The 23,280-nt window shown below is 39.3% G+C and overlaps 2 protein-coding genes across 5 annotated transcripts; both read right to left on the reverse strand.

Moving 5' to 3' along the window:
• Nucleotides 1–58: 58 nt before the first annotated feature.
• aste1b (asteroid homolog 1b) lies at nucleotides 59–7,925 on the reverse strand. Of its 4 annotated transcripts, XM_084131992.1 has the most exons (6): nucleotides 7,818–7,880; nucleotides 4,973–6,373; nucleotides 4,671–4,884; nucleotides 4,298–4,490; nucleotides 4,177–4,205; nucleotides 1,496–1,589 (listed from the first exon to the last, which is right to left on the reverse strand). In XM_084131992.1, coding segments are annotated over exons 2-5 (1,794 nt in total). In that variant the 5' UTR covers nucleotides 6,359–6,373; nucleotides 7,818–7,880; the 3' UTR covers nucleotides 1,496–1,589; nucleotides 4,177–4,204. The 4 variants fall into 4 exon arrangements, with proteins under 4 accessions (XP_083988115.1, XP_083988116.1, XP_083988118.1 ...); XM_084131989.1 differs by lacking the exon at nucleotides 4,177–4,205 and having other exon boundaries at nucleotides 59–1,589; nucleotides 7,818–7,925; XM_084131990.1 differs by lacking the exon at nucleotides 4,177–4,205 and having other exon boundaries at nucleotides 59–1,589; nucleotides 4,293–4,490.
• Nucleotides 7,926–10,402: 2,477 nt separating this feature from the next.
• On the reverse strand, nucleotides 10,403–23,192 carry LOC311093086 (uncharacterized protein). The gene is made up of 12 exons (XM_084130210.1): nucleotides 21,478–23,192; nucleotides 20,255–20,396; nucleotides 19,376–19,452; nucleotides 19,125–19,290; nucleotides 18,834–18,987; nucleotides 17,598–17,792; nucleotides 16,754–16,869; nucleotides 16,552–16,673; nucleotides 15,293–15,422; nucleotides 15,070–15,173; nucleotides 11,971–12,139; nucleotides 10,403–11,682 (listed from the first exon to the last, which is right to left on the reverse strand). Exons 1-12 carry the CDS (start codon nucleotides 23,175–23,177, stop codon nucleotides 11,365–11,367), a joined length of 3,393 nt encoding a protein of 1,130 aa, XP_083986336.1. The 5' UTR covers nucleotides 23,178–23,192; the 3' UTR covers nucleotides 10,403–11,364.
• Between the last annotated feature and the right edge of the window lie 88 nt (nucleotides 23,193–23,280).

Below are 23,280 nucleotides of genomic sequence, written 5' to 3' on the forward strand. Positions count from 1 at the left end.
TCAATCAATCAATTCAATGTTATTGAATAAACCCAAAATTGAACAGATATTCAATGTATTAAAGTTCTACAAAAATTTATTTTTATTTGAATACAACAATATTATATTCAGTTGCTAATTTTTAAAAAGCCAGGACAAGGAAACAAGTCAGTTACATTTAACACATCTCTAGACAAAAATGTATCGACCAGATCTGACATCATGGGGCAAGCCAAGAAATTTGCATGATTATTTTTGCTTGTAAAGAGTAATATAGCTATTTTAATGTTCTAGTTGTGTTACTAATTAACTTGTGCTTTGTCTAGTCTTCAACACACCTTTTCATGGTTAAGTGCAATCAGAAATTTCAAAAACAAGTACTTGGAAATAAAAATGATACTTTCACTATAAGAATCCCAGTAATGTTGTTACCTCAAGGCAAAGCCCCCGATATATGATACACAATTTTATGAAAAATGGCTAAAACGTCTGCTTCTGCCAAGAGATATGACACTTAAGGCAAGTCTCTTGTTGGCACAAAATGACACTTTACAATAAAATGGTGTAAACTTTTAGAATTTGACTCTCAATTTCAGTATGATTTAACGCCAGAGAGCAACAGCAAAGCAGTAAGCAAGAGATTATGTGCTGTTTTCAAACAGAATGACACTGAAGTTCTGTACTCACAGCGTATTGGATGTAATCTCAAATACAAGCATTACATAACTGAGAGGAACCATATTCTGATTAAAAACATTAATGATAATAGCAAATTACACCAAGCACCATAAAATAATTCATAAACAGAGCAGTAGTGCACCAAAAACATTGGTCCCAAAAGTAAGAGAGGCATTTGATAATATTCAAAGTCTACTCTTTTTTTTTTCTTGATAAAAGTTCATTCAATTAAATAGTATAAAAGGCTAGATTAAATACATCATTTTTATGATAGCTGCAAAATAGTTTTAGTGCAAGTAAGCTTAGTGCATAAACGGCTCTCATAGTAAAATATTTTCACATGACACAAATCAAGTGTTGGTAAAACCTACTTTCATCTGAAAAGAGGTACATCCTCAGCCACATCATGAATTTATAAAGTGTAAGGCCGCACAAGAACGTAGATATAGACAATCTCTGAAATTAGTTTTTCTACTCTCCCAAATTAGCTTCTCTCAAATCTAATCTATCATTTTCCTCTTCCATTTCAAGACCACCACTGCTGACAGCCATCAAAGGTCAACAGTGCAAACCTGTTGTCCAAAGCACTGTCGGAAGACGTCATTCCTCTGCTTCTGTTGCCCCTCCCTCCTCCTCCTCCATTGCCCCTCCCTCCTCCTCCTCCATTGCCCCTCCCTCCTCCTCCTCCATTGCCCCTCCCTCCTCCTCCATTGCCCCGTCCTCTCCCCCCATGGCTCCTCCCTCTTTGCCCCCCTCCTCCTCCTCCTCCTCCTCTACCCTTGCTCGCTGCTGATACTGCAGGACCTGTTAACGCCTCTAGCAGGATGGAATAGAGCTGCCAAGCAACAGAGTCCCCTGCAAGCAGAGATTCGCACTGGTGACCCCCTCTTATGGCAGCCTCAAGACCATGCAGCAGAGTGCCACTGAAAACCCTTTGAGAAAGAGAGAGAGAGCAATATAATACAATACATATAAAATATACAAACATATATTTTTAGGGTAAATCTGATCATCTGTAAATGTACTGATATTATCAATGTGATTTGTTTTAAGATATTACACACTATTGTAACATTACAGTAACACTTTTCAATAAGATCTCATTTATTAATATTAATGCGTTAACTAACAAACTAATAGTGAGCAATATATTTTACAGCATTTATTAACCTTTGTTAATGTTAATTCATATAAATGTTCATTTTCATGTTAGTTCACTTCACAGTGCATTAAATAATGTTAACTGATACTTTAAAAAAAAATATTAGTAAATTAAATTTGGAAATGAACATGAACTAAGATTAATAAATGGTTTAGAAGGGTATTTTTTATTATTAGTTCATGTTAACAAATGAACCTTATTGTAAAGTGTTACCAACATTACTAAAAAAGCAATATTGGAATGTTATTGTAAATACTATAAATGTACTATTATTACTTTAGATTACATTATATGAGTTTATATGATTATATATATACACATTGATGAGCTAAAACATTATGACCAGTCACAGGTTAAGTGAATAGTGTTGATCTTCTCCTAACAAGCCACATAATAAGGTCTGGGTAGATTAGATGGTAATTATTAATCCTGTAATCAATGTGTTGGATGCTGGAGAAATGGGCAGGAATAAAGATTTAAGCGACTCTGATAAGGGCCAAATTGTTATGGCTAGGCAACTGGGTCTGAGTATCTTTTGGGTTGGTCCTGGTCAGCAGTGGTGAGAACATGCCAACAGTGGACTGAGAAGGGACAAACCACAAACAGGTGCCCAAGGCTCATCGATGTACGAGGCCAATGAAGGCTATCTCGTCTGGTCCGAGCCAACAGAAGGTCTACTGTGGCACAAGTCACAGAAAATTTGAATGATGGTTATGGGAGGAATGTGTTACAACACACAGTGCATCCCACTCTACTGTGTATGGGGCTGCATAGCCACAGACCAATCAGAGTGCCTATGATGACACCTGTCCACCGTCGAAAGCGCCTGCAATGGGCACGCAAGCGTCGCAGCTGGACCTTAGAACAGTGGAAAAGGTCGTCTGTTCCTGATGAGTCCTATTTTCTTTTACATCACGTGGACGGCCGTGTACGTGTACTCCGTTTACCTGGGGAAGTGATGGCACCAGGATGCACTGAGACGATGACAAGCCGGTGGAGGGAGTGTGATGCTATGGGAAATGTTCTGCTGGGAAACCCTGGGTCTGGCCATTCATGTGGCCGTAAATTTGACACATGCCACCTACCTAAACACTGATGCAGGTACACCCTTTCAAGACAATGGTGTTCCCTGGTGGAAGTGGCCTCTTTTAGCAGGATAATGCACACTGCCACACATTGTTCAGGAATGGTTTGAGGAACATGATGAAGAGTTCAAGGTGTTGCCCTGGCCTACAAATTCACCAGATCTCAATCCAATCTGTGGGTTGTGCTAGACCAGAAAGTTTTATCGGCTCAACCTCGCAACCTACAGGACTTGAAGGATCTGCTGCAAACATTGTGGTACCGAATACCACATGACATCTTTCAGAGATCTTGGAGAGTCCACGAGTCGGCGGGTCAGCGCTGTTTTGGCAAGCATATTAGGCAGGTGGTAATAATGTGTTGGCTCATCGGCGTGTATATACATGTATATACTGTGTTCCAAATTATTATGCAAGTGACATATCAGTAGGATTTCAGTACAGAACGTTTCTCTTTGTGAGCTTTGGTTTGGCTGAAATGCAACTTTACGCACAACTGCCAGCCTGCATGGAGAGGTTCTTGAGACTCCAGAGACACCAGCAGCTTCAAATACCTGTTTGCTGCTCAACAGTGGCTTTTGTTATAGCGGTCCTTTTAATAGAATATATTTTTGACAGGAACTTTCCTCCATAAGCCTTTATCTGACCGAGTTCTCTTGTGCTGTAAATCACACACAAATCTTACGCTAGTTCGATATTCTCCATTCAGTTTTAGTTGTTTTCATGCCTTTTGCATAACATTGCACAATCTTATGCTTTTCATCTTTAGAAAGATCTTTCTTCCTCCCCATATTGCATGAGAACTGTGACTTGCTTAATAATGTGTAACAACCTCTTTACATTTACATTTATGCATTTGGCAGACACTTTTATCCAAAGCGACTTACATTGCATTTCAAGGTACACATTTTACCTTGGTGTTGCAAGCGCCAACGCTCTACTGTTTGAGCTACAGGAAAACAAGTAGGGTTTTAAGTAGGGTTTCCATTTACTTTGATAAATGGATACCAGTGATGACTTTGATGATTGATACCAGTTCTCTAAAAAGATACAAGAAATAAAAACAAACAAACACTTTCTTTAAAAAACGAAAATCGGAATGTTTATCGTACTGAAATCCCAAGTGATATGTCACTTGAATAATAATTTGGAACACAGTGTGTATATATATATATATATATATATATATATATATATATATATTTTACAGTATATATGTGATTATGTACAATTACGTTACATACAATTATGATTAAAAAAAACTGTATTTTTCACCTCAATATTGTACTCTTTTTACTGTAAATCTGATGAATAAAGAAGATGATGATTTAATCAAAACAGCAAGGATGAGAACTACAAAATGTTTCAGTGGGATCATTTTATGGCCATACCATACCAGGAGCATTGAGGTTCAGGTAGTGGGAAACATAGTAACTGGTTCAGGAACATCGCCACCCACATGCAGGACTGCCATTGGCTGAGCAAATGGGCCACACCCATATCTAGGCCCCTCCTTTGTCCTGGAATGACCCTCAGCTGAGATAATCGCTGACATACAGAAGCAGAAGCTTTGCAGCCAAACAGTGGGTCTGCAAGATAGAGAGAGCAAAACAATATGGCTCAAGGTGATTAAAGCTCAAACTAAAGTTGTCAAGTTGATAAGCAAGTAAAGTAAATGCACAAGTTTTTTTTTTTTAAATGTATGTCAATATTTTTTCAACATCTCAAACCATACACCTGAGACAGATGTTGAGTAAAAAAGGGATCACCATTAGGATGGGCCCTTCTCCAGCTGAGTTCTCCATACACCATTCCCAGCAATATGGCCTGAAATAGAGGGTGACTGGGCTTTGGTTTACAGTTATTCATCCAGAAATACGTCACACACACTGGAAGGCAGAGGTGAGGGGGTAACGGCTGTAAAATGTGGTCCATCACACCCAGTGTTCCCAACAACACCTGCAGCTTCACTTGTGCAGACGCCTAAAATAAAATAAAAAATTGGAGATTGGACAATTGGAGGAGCGTTTTTGCAGACAAAGTATATTTACATGCAGAAAATGTTTCTCACCTTGTCAATAGTGGTAAGTTTCAGTTGTGTGACAGAGTTGGGTCGGTCAACCTCCACTGTGTTTTTCTTTAGATTCAGTTCATGTCTGTCATACTCATCAACACATGGGGTGTCACACTGTTGTCCTCCTTTACCCTGAGATTGTCTGTTTAGGTCTCCTCTTCCCCTTCCTCTTCCTCTCTGGGTGACTGCCTGTGGCGTTTGACTGCCCTGTCTTGCCTTTTCAAGCAGCAGGCTGTAGATGGTCTTTCGGATACTCAATGAGGTTGTATGACTGCTAGGCAGGTTACTATTCTCCACTTGCGCAACCAGCAGAACCTTCTGGAGTACAAGCACATCCAAGACAAAAGAGGACAGCTTACCTGATGCAACCATCCTTAAAAGCCACTCGGGCTGAGAAACCAGTGCCGCTGGGAGCCCCTGGGCATCTGGAAGTGCAGGTTGAGGACTTGAGAAGTATTGAGCCAAACTGCTATTATGAGGAAGCTGGTAGTCCTGCATTCCTGTAGAGAGCTGCATACGCAAGTTTCCTTTCTGTTGTCCACCCAGAATCTCCAGAACTTCCTCCAGAGCATCTACTGGGCTGGTAAACCGAGACAGCCAGAGCAAAAAGCCCCCGATTCGAGGACCGGAACTACGTCCGGTCTTCTGACCAGATGGTACTCTTTCAAGCTCCACGCGGCTGAAAAAAATCTCGGTTATTTTGCCAGTTGTGTAGTCGTTCCCAGTGATGACGGCAAATAGAGGGAGGAGATGCTTGTTCATGTGGTTGAAATGCGAGCAGAAGCGGTTCACGGTGTAACACTGGGCAGGGATGTAGCGTTCTGTGGCTTTACCGCTAACGTTATTCCATTGGAAGAATGAAAATGGTAGGTAGCCACCTATCAGGTCGAAGATGTAGAAGTCACTGTCGTTGGTCAGAACTGGACATCCCCAGTGTTTGGCAAGAGAGGCTATCTCAAAATCAGCTTCGGAAATGCATTGCACTAAGGGCACGCCAAGCTCGCCAAGGACCTGTTTGAAGACTTCACAGACAAGCAGAGGGAGAACGCAACCGTGAGATCCTCTGGAAAGAGAGTGAGCCTCTCGGATCTTGCTTTGGGTTCGTTCCTGCAGCGTTTTGAACTTCTTGTCCGTCTGGTCCATTCCGCCATCTAGCACGACAAACGGCTGCACACTGCATTCAAAAAGTGCTGCAAAAAACTGTCGAACCAACTCCGCAAACATGTCGTAGTCTCCACCCCGTGCTTGATCCAATCCAGAGTTGAAATACAATCGAAAATACAAGCTACACCCATCAATCACAAGGCGACAGTCTCGCAGTCTCATATCTGTGAAGAATTGACGATTTCCTTCCACAAAGCTTGTAAGTCCATGAACCCCCATGATGTCACAGAAATGCTGCAAGCGAAACAAAAAAGGTTGTTAGCCAAGCGACATTTTTAAAAGAAACAGCACAATATAATGCTTGTTTTTACTGAAATGTAATGAATAACAAAATGGGACAGTGAATTTTAATGTATTCCCTCATTACTGAAGGATCTACGGATTCTTAATAGTAACCAGTGTAAGTAGCTTAAAAACAGTGACCATACATCTGTCTTGGTTTTTTGACTAATTTATTATTCATACTTGTTGATCATAATCAATGAATCAATTTTATTATAATACTTAATATTTTACTTATTTTCCTTGCTCTAGTAGTGTTTTTTAATACTGTTTAATCTTATGATTGTGTGGGTTTTAAAGGATATTTGTCTTCCTGATTTATAGATAAGAGAATCTCCATTTCAAGGTTTTTAACTTCAGTCCATAGGATGATGTTGTGAAGCAAGACATTTCCACATTTTGCTTTGGTATAATAACACTTGTCTGATTTTTCAGACAAAGTCTGAGCATTGAAACATACGCCACTAAGAATATTCAGTAAAACCCTGTTCATTTATAATCATCATCCCTTTGTCTCCTGCTTCATGCTTTTTCACAGCTTCCTCTGTCAACCCTTTAGGCTTTTGTTAACTATTTTTTGGCATCAGACAAAACGGATATCTTTTGAAGGTATCTGGTAAAAGACTGGATCTAATATTTCTGATGTGGAGATTTAATCTAACATTTTTGGCATAGTTGGCAGGATGTAGGCATAATCTAACGTCATTGGTAATCACTTGATTATGTGTGACCTACTTTCAGTCACAACATTACTGACTTTGTAATATGTGCTTTCACCTACACTGTCTAATTTTGCAGAATGCAGACATATATTGCATAGCCTAATTTACCTGAATTCCACCTGATATAAAACAATATAACAGAAATAAAAAGTCATATAAGTAAGGTAAACATGGTTGATAGCCAAGTCATAATTTCATATAAATACGGTGGATATCTACTAAAGAATTCCTTTTGTAGATCAATAAACTGGATGTCAATAAATGTGCATTTACATTGTAAGACAATTTATTGTACTTATTCTGTATCGAACATTTTAAGTTTCATCATCTATTAAGTTGATTTTATGTCTCTAATTCACTGTGAATAACTTTTGAAAGTTAATACTTCGAACCAAGAACCATATGCTTTTTTTTGTAAGGTTGTACATTAATATTAATAGTGGGTTTGGAGCCGTTACCGGCAAATATATATTTATGTTTTAATGGCTAACGTTAATTTTTCACTTGACTGCGACGTGTCTTACATTGTGTCTTTCTGCACAAGTTTTAAATAAGAAAACAATGGTGCCGTCTATTTTATAAAACAAGCACCAGTGCAACATCTAAATAGCGCATAAGTATTATTTTTTTCAGTATTGGTGTTCAATCAAATCTATTTTACTTGTCATACTCACCAGTGTGCTGTTAATTTATCACGCCGTGTTTACTTCCTTTTAGCTTTTTTTCTTCTTTTGTTTTTGTTTTTGGGCGAGACAGCGCATTAGCGCCACCTATTGCAATTCATATTATCAATGGCTGACAGAAGAGGGCACTGTTTTACCGCTCTCAGCGCTCTGCAATATCAAAAATACTTCGAAAAGCTAAAATTAAACATCGAAAAAAGCTTTTATTTGTAATTATTTTAACCTTAAAATAGAAAACGTTAACAGTCCTGCAAACCTGTCAAGTAAAATAATTTAATATGTCATGGGCGGAAATTCGGAATTAAAAGACAGTAAAAACCATAACAGTTTGTTATGGTTGTTATCCAAACACATCAGTCTGGTCGTCACTCAAAGCTATTGTCTTTAGAACATTATTAGTTGATTATTTGTCAACTAGACCTACTGTAGGCTACTTTTACGTGTATAAAGTATACTTTTACGTGTATAAAGTATAAGTATATTTTGTTACTTTTCTGTCCTCCAACATCCTCTTTCAATGTATGAAGATGCCAAGATCTTTGTGTTTCACAGAATGAAGAAAATGGGTTGGCAACATTGATCTATATAGAGAAGAGTAGCCTTCTCTGACCCAGTCATTCAGTGTGTTAAAAAAAATATGCCATTGGAGCTTTCCAGTAGTCTGAATGCAGACAGCTGTCAATACCAGTATGCAACTTCTGTTGCCATATTGGTGTTCTTTCTATTTTTTGTGCCAATGTCTACATGGCCGAGCTTTTGCCATCTACTCAATGTGCTTCACAATTGCCATTTCGTCCATTATTAGTGCACATGGTGTTTCCTGTCCCTAGGCCTTTGCTGCAGATGTTTATAAGCTAGTTCCTCTTCACTGAATCCAGAATCTCTTACGTTGCTGCTGCACCATCTCCTTATCGAGGACGGGTAAGGCAACCCCATTAAGTCGAAGGTCTCTCTGACATAATTGTATGCCTTAGCTGAATAGAATTGTGAGTGCGAACGACTTAAGAGCTGGGTTGTATTATGAAAGAGCTTTCTTTCTCTTCAGGATTTGTGCACATCAGGACAGTTTTCAAGAATAAATGCTCCATTCTCTGTCGTTCTGATTGTTTTTTGTTTTGTTTTTTGTGCTTCTGTTATTTTTATGGTATTTTCTGATTGTTTTAAGCAATTTTCCAGTGAGGGTCTTTGGACTTCCAAAGCAGTAGCTGTGCTCATTGGTTTTTGGAGCATGATTGTGGTGACTTTATTGTGGTGTCAGAAGTGTCCTCACTGCAAGGACACTGTCATTGGTTTCCCTTAACACAGGCATCTTTCTGTGGATATGTTCAAAAACAAGGTTTTAGTTTTTAGAAATGATTTTCTCGTTCTCTGTTATATAGGCTACTTCTTTTACACTCTCTGTCTAAATTAAGGTGAACGACACCAAAGAGGCAACCCTACTCTCTTAGAGTTCCAGCCAAAAAGCCAAATTGATATCAGTAATTGGCACAGACGTTGAAAGCTTTCATAGCACTAAAGGGTAAAAAATAAAAATAAAACCTGTATAAATGACTTTCATCCGCAGAATGCAAAGGGAAAATTGTTGGTCATTTCCATGCAGTGGATGGGTATTGGCTTTTATGAAGCGTCAAATCAGATTGCAAAAGAGGCCCGTTCAACTTGAACCACATTCCAAAATTTCCGAAGCCATTGTGGGATGCGAGACTGAAATATAAGTCATTTTTCACTTTGAAAAGCAAGTATGTGGACATCATGACGTTTGGTTATGAGACTAGCTAGAAAACATCATTGGTTCATTCCCATTACAAACAAACTGAGATTTATCCCCCTTCCATTTATCATTCACTTTTGTTATATGGCCAAAAATGTATGGCCAACTATGAATACTATTTAAAATGTTGTATTTTGTGTTACACAAAAAGAGACCATCTAAAAGTGTCCGATGGTATCACTATTGGAGACATTTTTGTTGAGACTCTTGCCTTGTAGAAGAAAAAACAACAAATTTGCACATAAATTACTAAAATCACATCCTTTGATTAACTTTAGGCTGCACAGCGGGTCCTCTTTGAGCTTGTGGAGCCCTCTGTCGGTAGGGAATAGAAATATGGACCCGCAAACACTTCACAATTTAGAACGCAATGAATCCAGTCATTGCAAATCAGTGGTTGGCACCATAAACAATGATATATCATTTTTTTTACTATTACTAATACTGTATACATCTTTAGGACAAGTTAAGCAGAAAATAACATGCTTTGATATATCATGAGATAAAAAGTCATAATTATGAAAAAGGCAAAATTATGAGATACTAAGTATTAATTATAATCTAAAAACTGGAAATTATTTCAGAAAAAGTAGAAATTTCAACATACTAAATTATAATTGAGACTGTCGAAGCTAACAACTCGAAATTTAACCATAATTATGACTGCATTTCAATTATGACAAAAAGTCAATTATACATACATTTTATCTCATAATTTGGCTTTATCTCATAAGACTATGACATGATTTAACAAAGCATGCTTTTTTTCTTGTGTGGCAGGAAGTAAATACGCATCAAGCTAAAGTAGTTCTCATTTATGTGTTTATTCCTTTTATTACGTCTGCATTGAGAACATCATGTCCGTTTTGAATAGAACGTCCAATTACTTTAATCTTCTTGTGTTTTGTTGTATTCTCCTACAAAATGATGTTTTTATTCACCAACACTACCCCCTAATGCAGCAATAGACCTGTCTAAATCACACACACACTCTCTGATCACTCTTTCTTTAACGTAATACACACACACACACACGTCATTTGGAAATCAAAAGCATACTTCTTGTGTTGAGCTCACAAAGGAGGAGGAAAGACAAAGGTAACGTCTAGAGAGCATGTAACAGATTTTAAATGCTATGATTCATCGGCAGTATGCATACATCTCCACGGGATACATACAATACAACACATGAATAAAGTAACTAAGTCACAGAAAATGATTACAACGAGTGTAATATGTAGTGCCTTTATAAGGAGATCAATAACTAAGAGCTTTCAAATGGGGTTCGCCCTACGTTGTCGTCACCTCTTGATCGGAAAAAATGGTTAGAGCTCGAAATGTACTGATTGAACTAAAACGCAAAATGACAGACTGACATAGTTAGCAGGAGAAAAAGCTTTAGACAGGTCCAAAAAATGAATAAACAACAGAGAAACAGACACCATCTGTTCTTTTTGGGGATAACAGCAGTCAGTTCAAACAGCATCTGTAACCGGGGGCAGGCTGGTGAAGAAGACTTGAAATGATGCAGAGGAAGGACCAGAGATGCTCAATAGGGAAACTGGGCTGTTATTGGGCAAATGAGTGAGGGTTTGAGGGAAGATTATAAATAATAGGCTCTGTGGTTTCATGTAAGGCTCCAGAGGATTCAGGGTAAGGGCACAGGATGTAAGGACACACGGTGCTCATGGTTAGATAAATGGGGAGGACAGGGTCGTGGTTTCGTTTTCATATTAGAGCAGGAAAAATGGCTGGACAAATAATGCGCTATGATAACGGAGAGGACGAGTATAAGGAAAGAGGAAGTGTGGGAGAATCCTGAGCTGTAGAGACTGTCGTCGGGGTGGCTGGTTTGCAGGACAGCGTGTGAAGAGTGGTTCGCTCGGTGCCTGAGTGCTGCTGAGGTGGCTGAGGGGTCCTCGGGGAGAGCTCCAGGCTGCCCACAGAGATGCCTGAGTCCGTGCTTTGGCTGCGGCCGCTGGCGGTGCACGGGTCCTCGTCAGGCTCCGCCTCTTCCTCCTCCTGCAGCCACTGAAGTTCCGACTCCTGCAAGGGGAACGACCGGCGTTCCCATGGCAGCACAGCCTGCAAACGCAAGAGAGGATGATGATTCATGAAGGTTTTCCAAAACCCTGGGTTTATTATATGCATTCATAGTCTAGTACAATGTAAAGAATATTAAACATATACATCTTTCAAGAATCACAAAAGCAAAAGCAGACTTGAGGATTTTATGATACATGGAGAAAACGGCAGACATTTTTTTTTAACTAAAGAATGTTCTTCCAGCTAAATAATTGCCATGGTTACAGCAATAATGAAGTTTAATAGAACATCAAGTCCTCTTCCATACACACACACACACACACACACCTGCTGTTCTTCCTCAGCCTGGCTGAAGGGATCCTCCACTCCAGTACAGAAGGGGCTGCGTGGCGAGACGTCTCCTTCTGCAAAATGACTCTGCCTGGAGTCTGGAGAGCCAGGTGTCTGCTCATATCCCCTGGAGCTCTTCCCATCCCCATGGAAGGAGGAAGAAGATCTGAGGGAGGAAGTCAAGCAGAGAGTGAAATCTCGAGCAGTGACCGCAGCGTCCTGCAGTTTCACATGCTATACTTAATCTAAAACAAGACAAGTAGTTTGTTGAGGGTTGGTTTGTAGGGAAGGACTACACGCCTGCGCACATATATATTCAAACGCACATACCTATAGACTGAACTCGTAATACGCATGTGCACGCCATCAGCGTTCTCACAGGTTCGCGTTTTTAAAGTTTGCGTAGAGAGAACTTAAAGGAGCATTTCACCCATGGGAACATTGATCTTTATTGAAAGTGGGTCATATATGTAGTCGAAATGTAAAATAAATTTTGAATTTGGTGCCTTCTTGATCGAGGAAAGAAAGAAAGTAACTTCAGGACGCATTTGTATGAAAGACAACAACTCCCACAATGCACCACATTGCACAGCTGCGCAAGCCACTCCCACTAATCCAGAACAGCATATGAATCACTCATCCGTCTATAAGGCTAGCTACCACCGGAGCTTGAAATTCATTTCACACAAAATGTCTAACGTTAGTTAGTTGGCGAACTCATTAGTGAATTACTCCTCATTTGTATTTCTTTCGAAGTGGTGAATTATTGCATGGTAACGTTACCGGGATGTTCAGTCAGATGCGGTGCGAAACTAGGATGGTTCACAACACAAACGTCCGTGTCCTCGTCTGATTCAGAGATTTCGTCCAGGAGAAATTGGCATCGTTGAAATTCTTTGCAGCAGACGGACTCTATCTCTGTGTTAGTAGTTGCATAGTGAGATCACCGGCGCCACCAGTCCGCCCCCAGCTCGAGCCAGTCTGGGCTTCTCGTCCGCGACAGGCAGGTCCTCTGCCTCGGCTGCTCTTCGCTATGCGGCTTGTAAAGGTAGCCACAAACACCTGATTCGAGCATCAGACTTCCGAAATCCTCTTCTTCTACATCATATTGAGTAATGTTACCCTCCGCTATTGTCATATCTTCACAGCTGGCTCCACAGTGCCTGTTAGCTTAGCTTCCAAACAAGATGGAGGATATTGCTTTTAGTTTCAGAAAGTGAAGTCCCACCCACTGATCTGTAATAGGCCTGTAGCGTGAGCGGGTCCCGCCCCCTGGAATAATGAGGAGCTAGTGTTTGTAGTCTCTACACTTTTCAATGAAATGTGACTACCTGCTTATTATGACGCAAAATGATGATTTTTACGTCATAATAAGCAGGAAGTAAAACACTTAAATCCTTATTTCTCCCATCTCAGGGAAAAATGAATGAAAAATCCACGTTTATTATAATATATGACTGGGTTTTTAACAATACAAAGCTTAATGCAAATGGGTGAAGTGTCCCTTTAAGAGTTCTCTGTTAAAACGGTGTTGTGTTAGCGGCCCCTAAATTAATAACTAATGATCGTTGTGACAGAAGTGAATCAATCAAAACTAACTTTAGCTGGACAATAACTTTATTCTAGAGCTGCTATAAAGCCAAAACTATCTGTTACTTTAATTTCCTATTATCACTGTAAAGACGCTTTGGAACAATCTACATTGTTAAAAGCGCTATATAAATGAAGATGACTTGACTTGATTTGACTCTAAAACCGTTTTAAAACTAGTTTTATGGCCACATATTAATTGAGAGAGTACATGGCTTATGATGATGTAAGCTTCAGCAACAAACCATATTTTATACATATGTCAATTTTAACCTACATCCTTGATGTTGAAAAGGTTCATGTGCAAGTTATTTGCTAACTACACAAATTTACATATTCTATTAACTTAACTTAAAGCTACACTGTGTAGGATTTTCTCCCATCTAGCGGTGAAATTGTTTATGACTACCAACTGAATATTACTTTCTAGCCCCTCCCATTCCAAGGGCGTTTTAACTCCTACGGTGGCCGTATTATTTCAAATCTGCCGGCAGTCGCGAGTAATCTCCCCCTCGCATTCGTCACGGTGCCACTGAGTGTCAAAACGCGAAAGGCGAAGCTTGAATTTCCAGGTATGTCCCTCTTTGGCTAATGTATTTTCAAGATGGAGGCGCAACATGGCTGCCGCCATTCGAGCGACTCGCTCGTATGTATTCTAAATGGCAGATTCTACGCTTACGAGAATACTTGATTAGTTGGTAGAAGTAATTACACATTAATGAGCACATATCATTTTGAAAGAAAAAAGTGTTTTTTGCTAAGAATCAACTTAAAAAAATTACACAGTGTAGTTTTAACTTAACTTAGAGTTCTAATACACTAGCATTGAGAAGTTTGGGGTCAGTAAGATGTTTTGAAAAGTCTCTTATTTGATCAAAAGACAGTAAAAACAGTAATATTGTGAAATATTACTACAATTTAAAATAGTCATTTTCTGTTTGAATATATTTTAAAATATAATTTATTTCTGTGATGGCACAGCTGAATTTTCAGCATCATTACTCCAGTCTTCAGTGTCACATGATCTTTCAGAAATCATTCTAAGCTAATTTTCTGCTCAAGAAAAATGTCTTATTATTCTCAATGTTGAAAACAGTCGTGCTGCTTAATATGTTCGTAGAAACCGTGATGCATTTGAACAGCAAGTTGAACAGCATTCATTTGAAACAGAAATCTTTTGTAACATTATGAAAGTCTTCACTGTAGTGTTAACTGATCAATTTAATACATCCTTGCTGAATAAAAGTATTGATTTTTTTTGTGTGTTTATGTTAATTTTATTTTTTTGCATTTATTTTTGAACTTGTATCATCCTCATGAGACCTGTGGCTTTATGTTGGTGAAAGTGAACTAATTGACAAACCAGCTCTAACTATTTTTTCCAAATAAACAGCATTTTGAAAGATTTCATTACAAAAGATCCGTTTAAAAAAACATTATTCTGACAGAGACACCAGTTTAAGCATTCTCCATCACATATGCTTTTCTTTCACAGATGATTCTGACCTGCCCCGGCGACGTCTGCGAGCCCAACTCCCCCAGCGACTCCTCTCTCGGCTCTCACACACTGCATGGCGGCTCAGAAACAGAGATTCAGAGAGATCCTCCACCTATAGTTACATTGTAAACAAGTATAGAGTGATCACTTTGAATGGTCGAGAAAACCAAGAGACAAAATGAGAAAGATTGTAAAGAAAATCCCTCCAAAAAACTTGAAAAGTATACACACCTCTTCCTCCTCCTCATTGTCCAGTCCTTCCCCATTGGGCTGGTGCTGTATGTTATTGTAATTCAACGACAGGGCATGTGGCCCCTCCTGGCATTTAGAGACCCCTGAGAGAGAGTCCAGCTCTCTCCAGCTAAACACAAGACATAGTTACACATTTTTCATCAGAAACCAAAATACTTAACAATAGTGCTATACTAATATATCAGCCAACATTTTAAGATGATCAACATCAGCCATAAAAATCTGCTGGCTTGGCCAATTACAGGGTTCGTACAGATACTGTAAAATTAAATTCCAGGACTTTCAAGGACTTCAAGCACTACTTTTTTGTTTTTCAAGGACTGAGATCTCACTTATCAAACAATATCTTATTATCTTTTAAATTCTAAAAAAAATTAAATAAATAAAAATAAACTAATAAAACAAAATGGTACAAATAATAAAGTGCATCACATGCAATGACAGTGGAAACTTTAATCATTGAAAGGATACGATGACAAAGATATCGCTTTCCTTATTCAAACTGATTTATTGCCATGAATATATGATCGACCTGAAGAATGAAAGCTGTATCATATACGTAGATATTTATATGAGCAATAAAAATCACGCTCATAGCCATGCAAAATGGCTCTATATTAGACAGGCTGCAGCATTAATTTTGTGTGAAAAGATTCTTTTATCAATAAAATTAAACACTTATTTTACTTGTCTTTCAATAATTCAAGCACTTTTCAAGTACCTTTTCTTAAATATAGCCGTTTTCAAGGGTTTTCCAGGACTTCAATTTCAAAAAGTAAAATTCAAGTACTTTAAACGAACCCTGCAATTAACAGACACAACAGTTCCTAATTCTCTCACATACCAAATCTAATAACAGCCACATTTTCCCATTTTCAGAAATCTATTAGTGGTATCAATATACTATCCTGCTGTCCTCTCATGTTATCAGTATCAGCCACTGAAAACTCATATCAGTATGCTAGTAAGTTCTTTTCTTTCTTTACTGGATCTAGTTTGGAATGTACCTTTACTACTTTATGAAAGATGGGACACAAGGAAAGAGTGGATACTAGGCACAGTGTTTGAATAATTGATTGGAAATGACTTGAAACCAAAGCTACTTTGCACAATGGCTATCTGACAGAAGGACCACAACTCAAAGCTAAATGATGTAATCACTAATTCTTGTTGTAATATTTTCGAGCAAGTACATATTCTCTGTGCTGGTTTTGGAGTTCTGGTTGCATTATCTGTACCTTGGGGTGATAATTTCCTTGTATTGCAATTTCTGTACTCGTGCTCCTAGTCCAGCCAGGCCCAAAGGCATTACCAGGTTGTCGATGTCAAACGAGCTTTCCGCTCTCCTCCTTCGCAAAGGCTGAGGGACAAGAGAGATTTAAGAAGCTAACAAAGAGAATAGTAAGCTATTGACAATTGACCTTTTTCAGCCTGATTTACCTGAACAGGTGTGTCTGTCGCTGGGGGTGTTGCCGGCAAGATTGGCAAATCTGGAGCTCGTGGATGAAGATAGTTTGGAATAATAACACCTCTCTGGCTTCTGCACCCGGAACCACCTACAAAAGCAATTTTGTTAACTTGAAACTTGAAAACAGTAAGACTTTTTTTTATTTTTTTATTTTTAAAGAAGTCTCTTATCCTCACCAAGGCTGCATTTATTAGACCAAATAATACAGGAAAGGCACTAATGTTGTGAAATATTATTACAATTTAAACCAACTGATTTCTATCATAAAATATTTTAAAATGTAATTTATTCCTGTGATGGCAAAACTGAGTCTTCAGTGTCACATGATCCTTCAGAAAACTGCTCAAGAAACAATTTTTATTATAATCAAATTAATGTTGAAAACAGTTGTCCTCAATATTTTTGTGGAAACTTTTTTCAGAATTCTTTGAAGAACAAAGTTTAAAAGAACAGCATTAATTTGTAATAATATATAATAATAAATAATAATAAATAATAATAAAAAAAACATTAAGTCTTTACTTTTGATCAATTTAATGGATCCTTTCTGATTTTAAGTAATAATGTCTTCCAATAATAATTATAAATAAATAAATAAATAAATAAATAATATATATATATAATAAATAAATAAATAAATAAATAAATAAATAAATAAATATAAATAAAGATTTTAAAATATATATATATATATATATATATATATATATATATATATATATAAAATCTTACTGATTCCAAACCTTTTAACAGTAGTGTACTATACATTGTATGTGTGTGTTTATTGATATAAGTGTAAATATATATTTAACCTACCAGGTGTGTTAAATAAAGGTGGCAGTGCATTAGGCGGACGGGGACAAACTAGTCGCCTCCTCACTCTCCCAACTCGTCCCTGGCCCCGCCTCCCCAGCCAAGAGGACGCTGATGACATGTCTGTCCACTGCAGTGAATTATGAGAATGGTGCCCGGCCAGCGGGCGTATCCCACAATGCAGTGCAAGGGGTGAATCTGCAATGGAGGAAATTCAAAGCATGAAGCCATTTCATCCACAGTGGCCCCAAAAAGTATAAGTACACTTAATCCACACTTACAAATATATGCATGTCATTGCATTTGACAACAAAATATCAAACAAACCAAAATTCACCGCTTTTGAATAAAATAATAGGTATGCTGTTCAAAATTAAGACACTTCTTGGTTGTCAAACGCTACTGGAACATGTTCAGTTATTGTCTTGATGGAACCACACCAGACATGTGTGATTAATTTTTATGAAGTCAGTTATTCTTAACCACTAAAATACACCTTGATTGGTAAAAGTATTTCCAAAAAGGCAGAATAATGTTACATAAAAGTAAAATTAGTTGTGAGAAAATTCCTAGCACCACTTATTTACAGATTCTACTTGATTGGATAATTTGTCTATTTAATAAATAAAATAATATAAAATAATTAAAAATAATGCAAATAATATTAACAATAAAGTCTTATTTATTAACATTAACTAACAATGAGCAATATATTTGTTACAGTATTTATTAATCTTTGTTAATGTTAGTTAATACAAATCCAGCTGTTCAATGTTTGTTCATGTTACTTCACAGTACTAACTAATGTTAACAAATACAACATTTGATTTTAATAATAAGTATTAAGTATTAGTAAATGTTGAAATTAACATTAACTAAGATTAATAAATGCTGTAGAAGAATAGTTAATTCTCAGTTCATGATCTCAGATATCATTTAATATATATATATATATATATATATATATATATATATATATATATATATATATATATATATTAAATGATAAAACTAATTTGTTTTAAGGGTCACTAATGTGAAAGCCACATCTGAGGATAACTTTCAAGGACATCAAATTGACATTTAAAATCTTGTACAGTTTGTACTGTTGAAGTACAAGCTAAATATAGATAGCATAAATTAGATAAATGATATGCAAATTGAGTTCTGTGCTTATAAAATAATAATAATAAAGAGATAAAAGATAAAAGATATATTATATATATATATGGATCTCACCTGATGGCATTGAGAGGACAGGGTGAACGGACATATCGAGCAAAGTCTGACGCATCCACAGACCCTTTTCCTTGTCTGATGGGGAGCGAGGAGGAGCACCACCACATAACACACACACAGTTTGGGGTTCACACCAACACTGTAACGAAACCGCCTGAGAGGGACACACAAATGCAAGAATTCAGTTTTATTATCCTCAATGCATAATATAAAATGGAGAGCAGCCGATAATATGAGTTACTTTGCATAACAGAAAGCTAGTAGGAAGGGCAACTCTGAGACTGTCTTCACCTTTGACCCCAGCGCTGCGCAATCTTCCAGGCGAATGAGTCTGTGTCGCCGTTGCCTGAGTAACGGTCGAACCCGTGCAGCAGAAGAAGGTGGACAGGGCACTGTTTGCGGGGAGGTGGGGTCTTCTGACTGCCACTTCCTGTTAGAATCACCAGCAGAGGACAACCTTGGGGGTTGCACAATGGTACATTAAATGTCAAATCCAAAAATCTATCAGTGTGTGTTTTATGCAAGTTAAAAGGTCTACTGACTTGCAGTTGTTGTGTGATGTGGGGGAGGAATTTGATGCTCTGAGTGGTGTGTCAGGCACAGAGTAAGTGGACCGCACCTGGATGAAACATAAAAAGTATAGATGAACACCAATAAAATAAGCTAAAGTAACACGGTTTTTAACATTTTGTTACAACTTAATTTAATTGTGTTCAATCAACCTAATATATTTAAAACTGAAGTTTACTTAATTCATTTGTGTGAAAACTACATGAATCATTGACAATTAGCTGGGCAGTGGATCTGTAGTTCCCAGCATGCTTTGCATTAGGAGGGTAAATTTAGGGATTAAAGTGTTATTTTATGTTTTCAGTAAGATGTTGTTAGTTAATGTTTGTGTTTAATGTTCAGTTATATTAGAAACTTAGAGGACTTTCTGTAAAGTTTTTGAATTGTGTGGTTACCATTATGCAGAAGAGTGGTGACTGTGTTGTGGGCACTCAGTATACAATATGCATTAAAATCTCACACTTGTACCTACATAAGTAATATTTATTGTTACTATGTAAAAAGGGGTTTAATTTAACTGAACAAGTATTTCACTTTCATTGGAAGTAACTGTAGAGTCAAGTTAGATATAATGTTGGCGATTTTATCTAGTCAGGAAAACAATTTCTCTATTAGGAATGGCAAAACTTAAGGAAATATTTTTTTTTTATAGTCTTGACTAAATGATTTTAAGTTCATACAACAAGATTACAACAAATCATTTCAAAGTAATTAGATTTTGTTGGAAAAATGTAATTCAATTTTGTGGAAAAGTTTTCCTTAATTTAATTAAGTTCATTCAACAGCTTATTTTTTTGAGTGATTCAAACAAAACACAATCACCCAAAAACACACATGAATACCCAGAATACCTTTCCCTGTCGTAGATGTGTGTAAAGCTCCGTCAGCGCACGGATCCGATACTCCAGCTCTGATACTTGAGTCTGAAGCCACACCCACCTGCTGCCAAGCCACGCCCTCCTCTCCGCCCACTGCCATTCTTTGCCAGTGACACTGAAAGAGGAGAAAATTAATGGGAGTATATGCATAATATTCGATGTAATGTGTATAAAACATTTACATATTAAATTTACTTATCTGCCAGATGCTTTTATCCAAAATGACTTACTAACTACACTAACTATTTTTCTCCTTATTGTGAAGAACATTTAATAATCAGAAGAACCTTTTTATCTAAAAAGAACTCTGTGCAATGGTAAGGTCCATGGTTAAGGTTCTTCATGGAACCATAAATGCCAGTAAACAAACTTTATTTAACAGTTAAGGTAGCCTATGTTTTATCAGTTCATATGATCGAAGCCATGACCTTGGCGTTTCAAGCGGCATGCTCTACTGTTTGAGCTACAGGAATGCAAAAAAGCTCTTGCTGAATTGAGAATGAACCATCTTCTGACCCATTTTATTCTCGACAGCCCAGAGAAAAAGTGCTTTGTAGCCTTTTAACGTGGCGGCCATGAATCAACTGCCAGTACAGCATTTATATTGTACAGTACAGTGGTGATTCAAAAGCAACATCAACATGCAATGACTCATCTTGAAGCTTTTTGTACATATGTGTAGGTGTGCATGCATGTATACAAGAAGGCAGAGTGTTTGAAATAGATAGAAAAGGGTCATTTTTACAGGGATAGTCTACCCCCCCCCCCCCCCCCCCCCCATTCCACATTTCCATCATCATTTACTCACCCACATGTCATTCCAAACCCGTATGACTTAATTTCTTCTTCTGAGCACAAAAAATGATACTTTGAGGAATGTCGATAACCAAACGGTTTTGGTTCCTATTGAAACCCACTGAAAAACCCACTGGAAGTCAATGGGAACCAAACTGTTACAGGTTTAGAATACACATGAGGGTGAGTAAATGATGACAGCATTTTAATTTCTGGGTGGACGTACTATCCCTTTAACCCTGGCTATTTTGTTCCATCACCCTGGGCTTTTGTTTTTCTTTTCTTTTTTATCTTTGGCATATCATAATGAAGCACTGCTGGCTCCTTTCAAAATTAAAACATTCCTTAGCTCAGGGTTAAGAGATATTAACCTGGTGCTAAGCATAATGTGGAAGGCTTACATTGATTTGATTGACAGGGGTCTAAAGCGACGACCCCCGCTCTCCAATCCCTCATCTTCCTCACTGTCACTGTCACCTCCAGAGCTGCTGGCCGTGTGGTCCGAGTCCAGAGCACTCTCAGCAGTCCGGAGGATCTCGCTGCAGCTCCGTGCCAGCCTGCTCAACTCAGTCGAGTTTCTGGACACGGCACTGGGCCTCCTGGGGCAGCTCAACCCCTTGCTCCTGTATAGGCCACACAGTTGCTGTGTGACATGCCTCTCCACCTGCTTCACCTGCACGGCCTGCAGACGCCTCCAGAGGTGTTCGGTACGACCCTCCAGCTCAGCCTGCCTGCGTTCGGCTTCACCCCTCACTGCCTCTATCTGCTCTGTGCTGGGGCCCTCAGTCCCCTCAGCATCAATGCTCACACCTGTACCGTCACTCTTCTGTGGCTCTGGCTCTGTCCCGTTAGGAGGCCCACTAACAGCCTGAGAAGAACTGATAGAGAGGGCACACATGGGCTTTTTTACGCAGTCACGTAGGTCATACTCGGGCTCGGGGGCTTGGGGGGAGGGTTGCGGTGGAAGGCTATTGTGAGGGGCACCGTTTCCGCTGACCCCGTTGTTATGGTTGGCAGAGCTGGCAAGAAAGGAGCGCACCCTGTACAGTCTGACGCGCCCCTTCGCCGTCCTGGATGTGGGCAGCTGGGCATTTTCATCAGGCGGGCACGCTGCAAAAGTCATTTTTTGTGCCCCGGTGGTGTTCTCGCACTGGATGCGACGTAAGGATGTGCGCTTGAAAGTCTCGGCAGTGCTCGCGGAGCCCTTCACGTGAGCTTCACCATTGGAACCAACGCGGGCCGCGGCGACCGAGCTGCCGCAGTACGTGCCCGAGAAACACACCCTCTTGGAAACTCGGGTGAAACTGCATCCCCGGCGCTTAATGACCGCGGGGTCAGAATTCCCGTGACCACACCTTGCAGCGGCCGTCATCATCGCGCGTTCGGTCTCGGCGTGCGCCGTGTGTCCTCGTCGGGCTCTCGCGGTGCGCACCGGCGGCAGTCTCACGCTCGGTCTGCGCTCGTCCCTCCGTATGGTAGCGCTCATGAAACATCGCAAACCAGCTCCTTCGTGATCAATATTAATGCTGTTATCCTCGCCCGCTCCAGCGCTTTGTCTACAAAAACGCCCGCGTCCTCCACCGTATTCCCCCGATTCCGCGCATTCGTCTCCCTCCCGTGTGATATCAGCAGCGCCGTTCGTAAAAAATCCGTCCTCGTTCATTATCTGGGCCGGATCCGTAACAACTGAGGTGGCATCGTCCCATTCGCGGAACGCCTGGGCCTCTGCTACGCTGCTCTCCCTGTCTGAGCTCCGCACTGGGGCAGCGCTGGTGGCTGTAGCCGCAGCGGCCGAGCTTCCGTCAACGCTTACGGGCTCACCGCAGCCTCCTCCCCCGCAGCAGCGGCTGGCGCTATGCGGACACCCGGCCCCGCAACTCTCCACTCCAGGCCCGGCTGCACTAGCGCTCATTTTATTCCGATTGCAATAATAATACATCGCTGTGTCGTTGGCATGGCCGGGTGTGAAGCGACGACATTCAACGAAGCTCCGTTTACGTAGTTTTTCGTTTTCGAAAGGAAGACGGGCTTCTCTTTTCACCCGTCTTGCCTTTCCCTGCACTGTTGGCTGTCTCCAACACTCCCTACTCGCACTGAGCATGCGCCATTCACTGGCCCAACCTTCAGTACAGAATTAGGGGTATTTCAAAAACTAGTTCCCTGCACTCTCTTTGTTTGTCACACGCTATGGGCTGATCTTTATT

The sequence above is a fragment of the Abramis brama genome, assembly GCF_963993115.1.
Source record: "Abramis brama genome assembly, chromosome: 12".
Lineage (NCBI taxonomy): Eukaryota > Metazoa > Chordata > Actinopteri > Cypriniformes > Leuciscidae > Abramis > Abramis brama.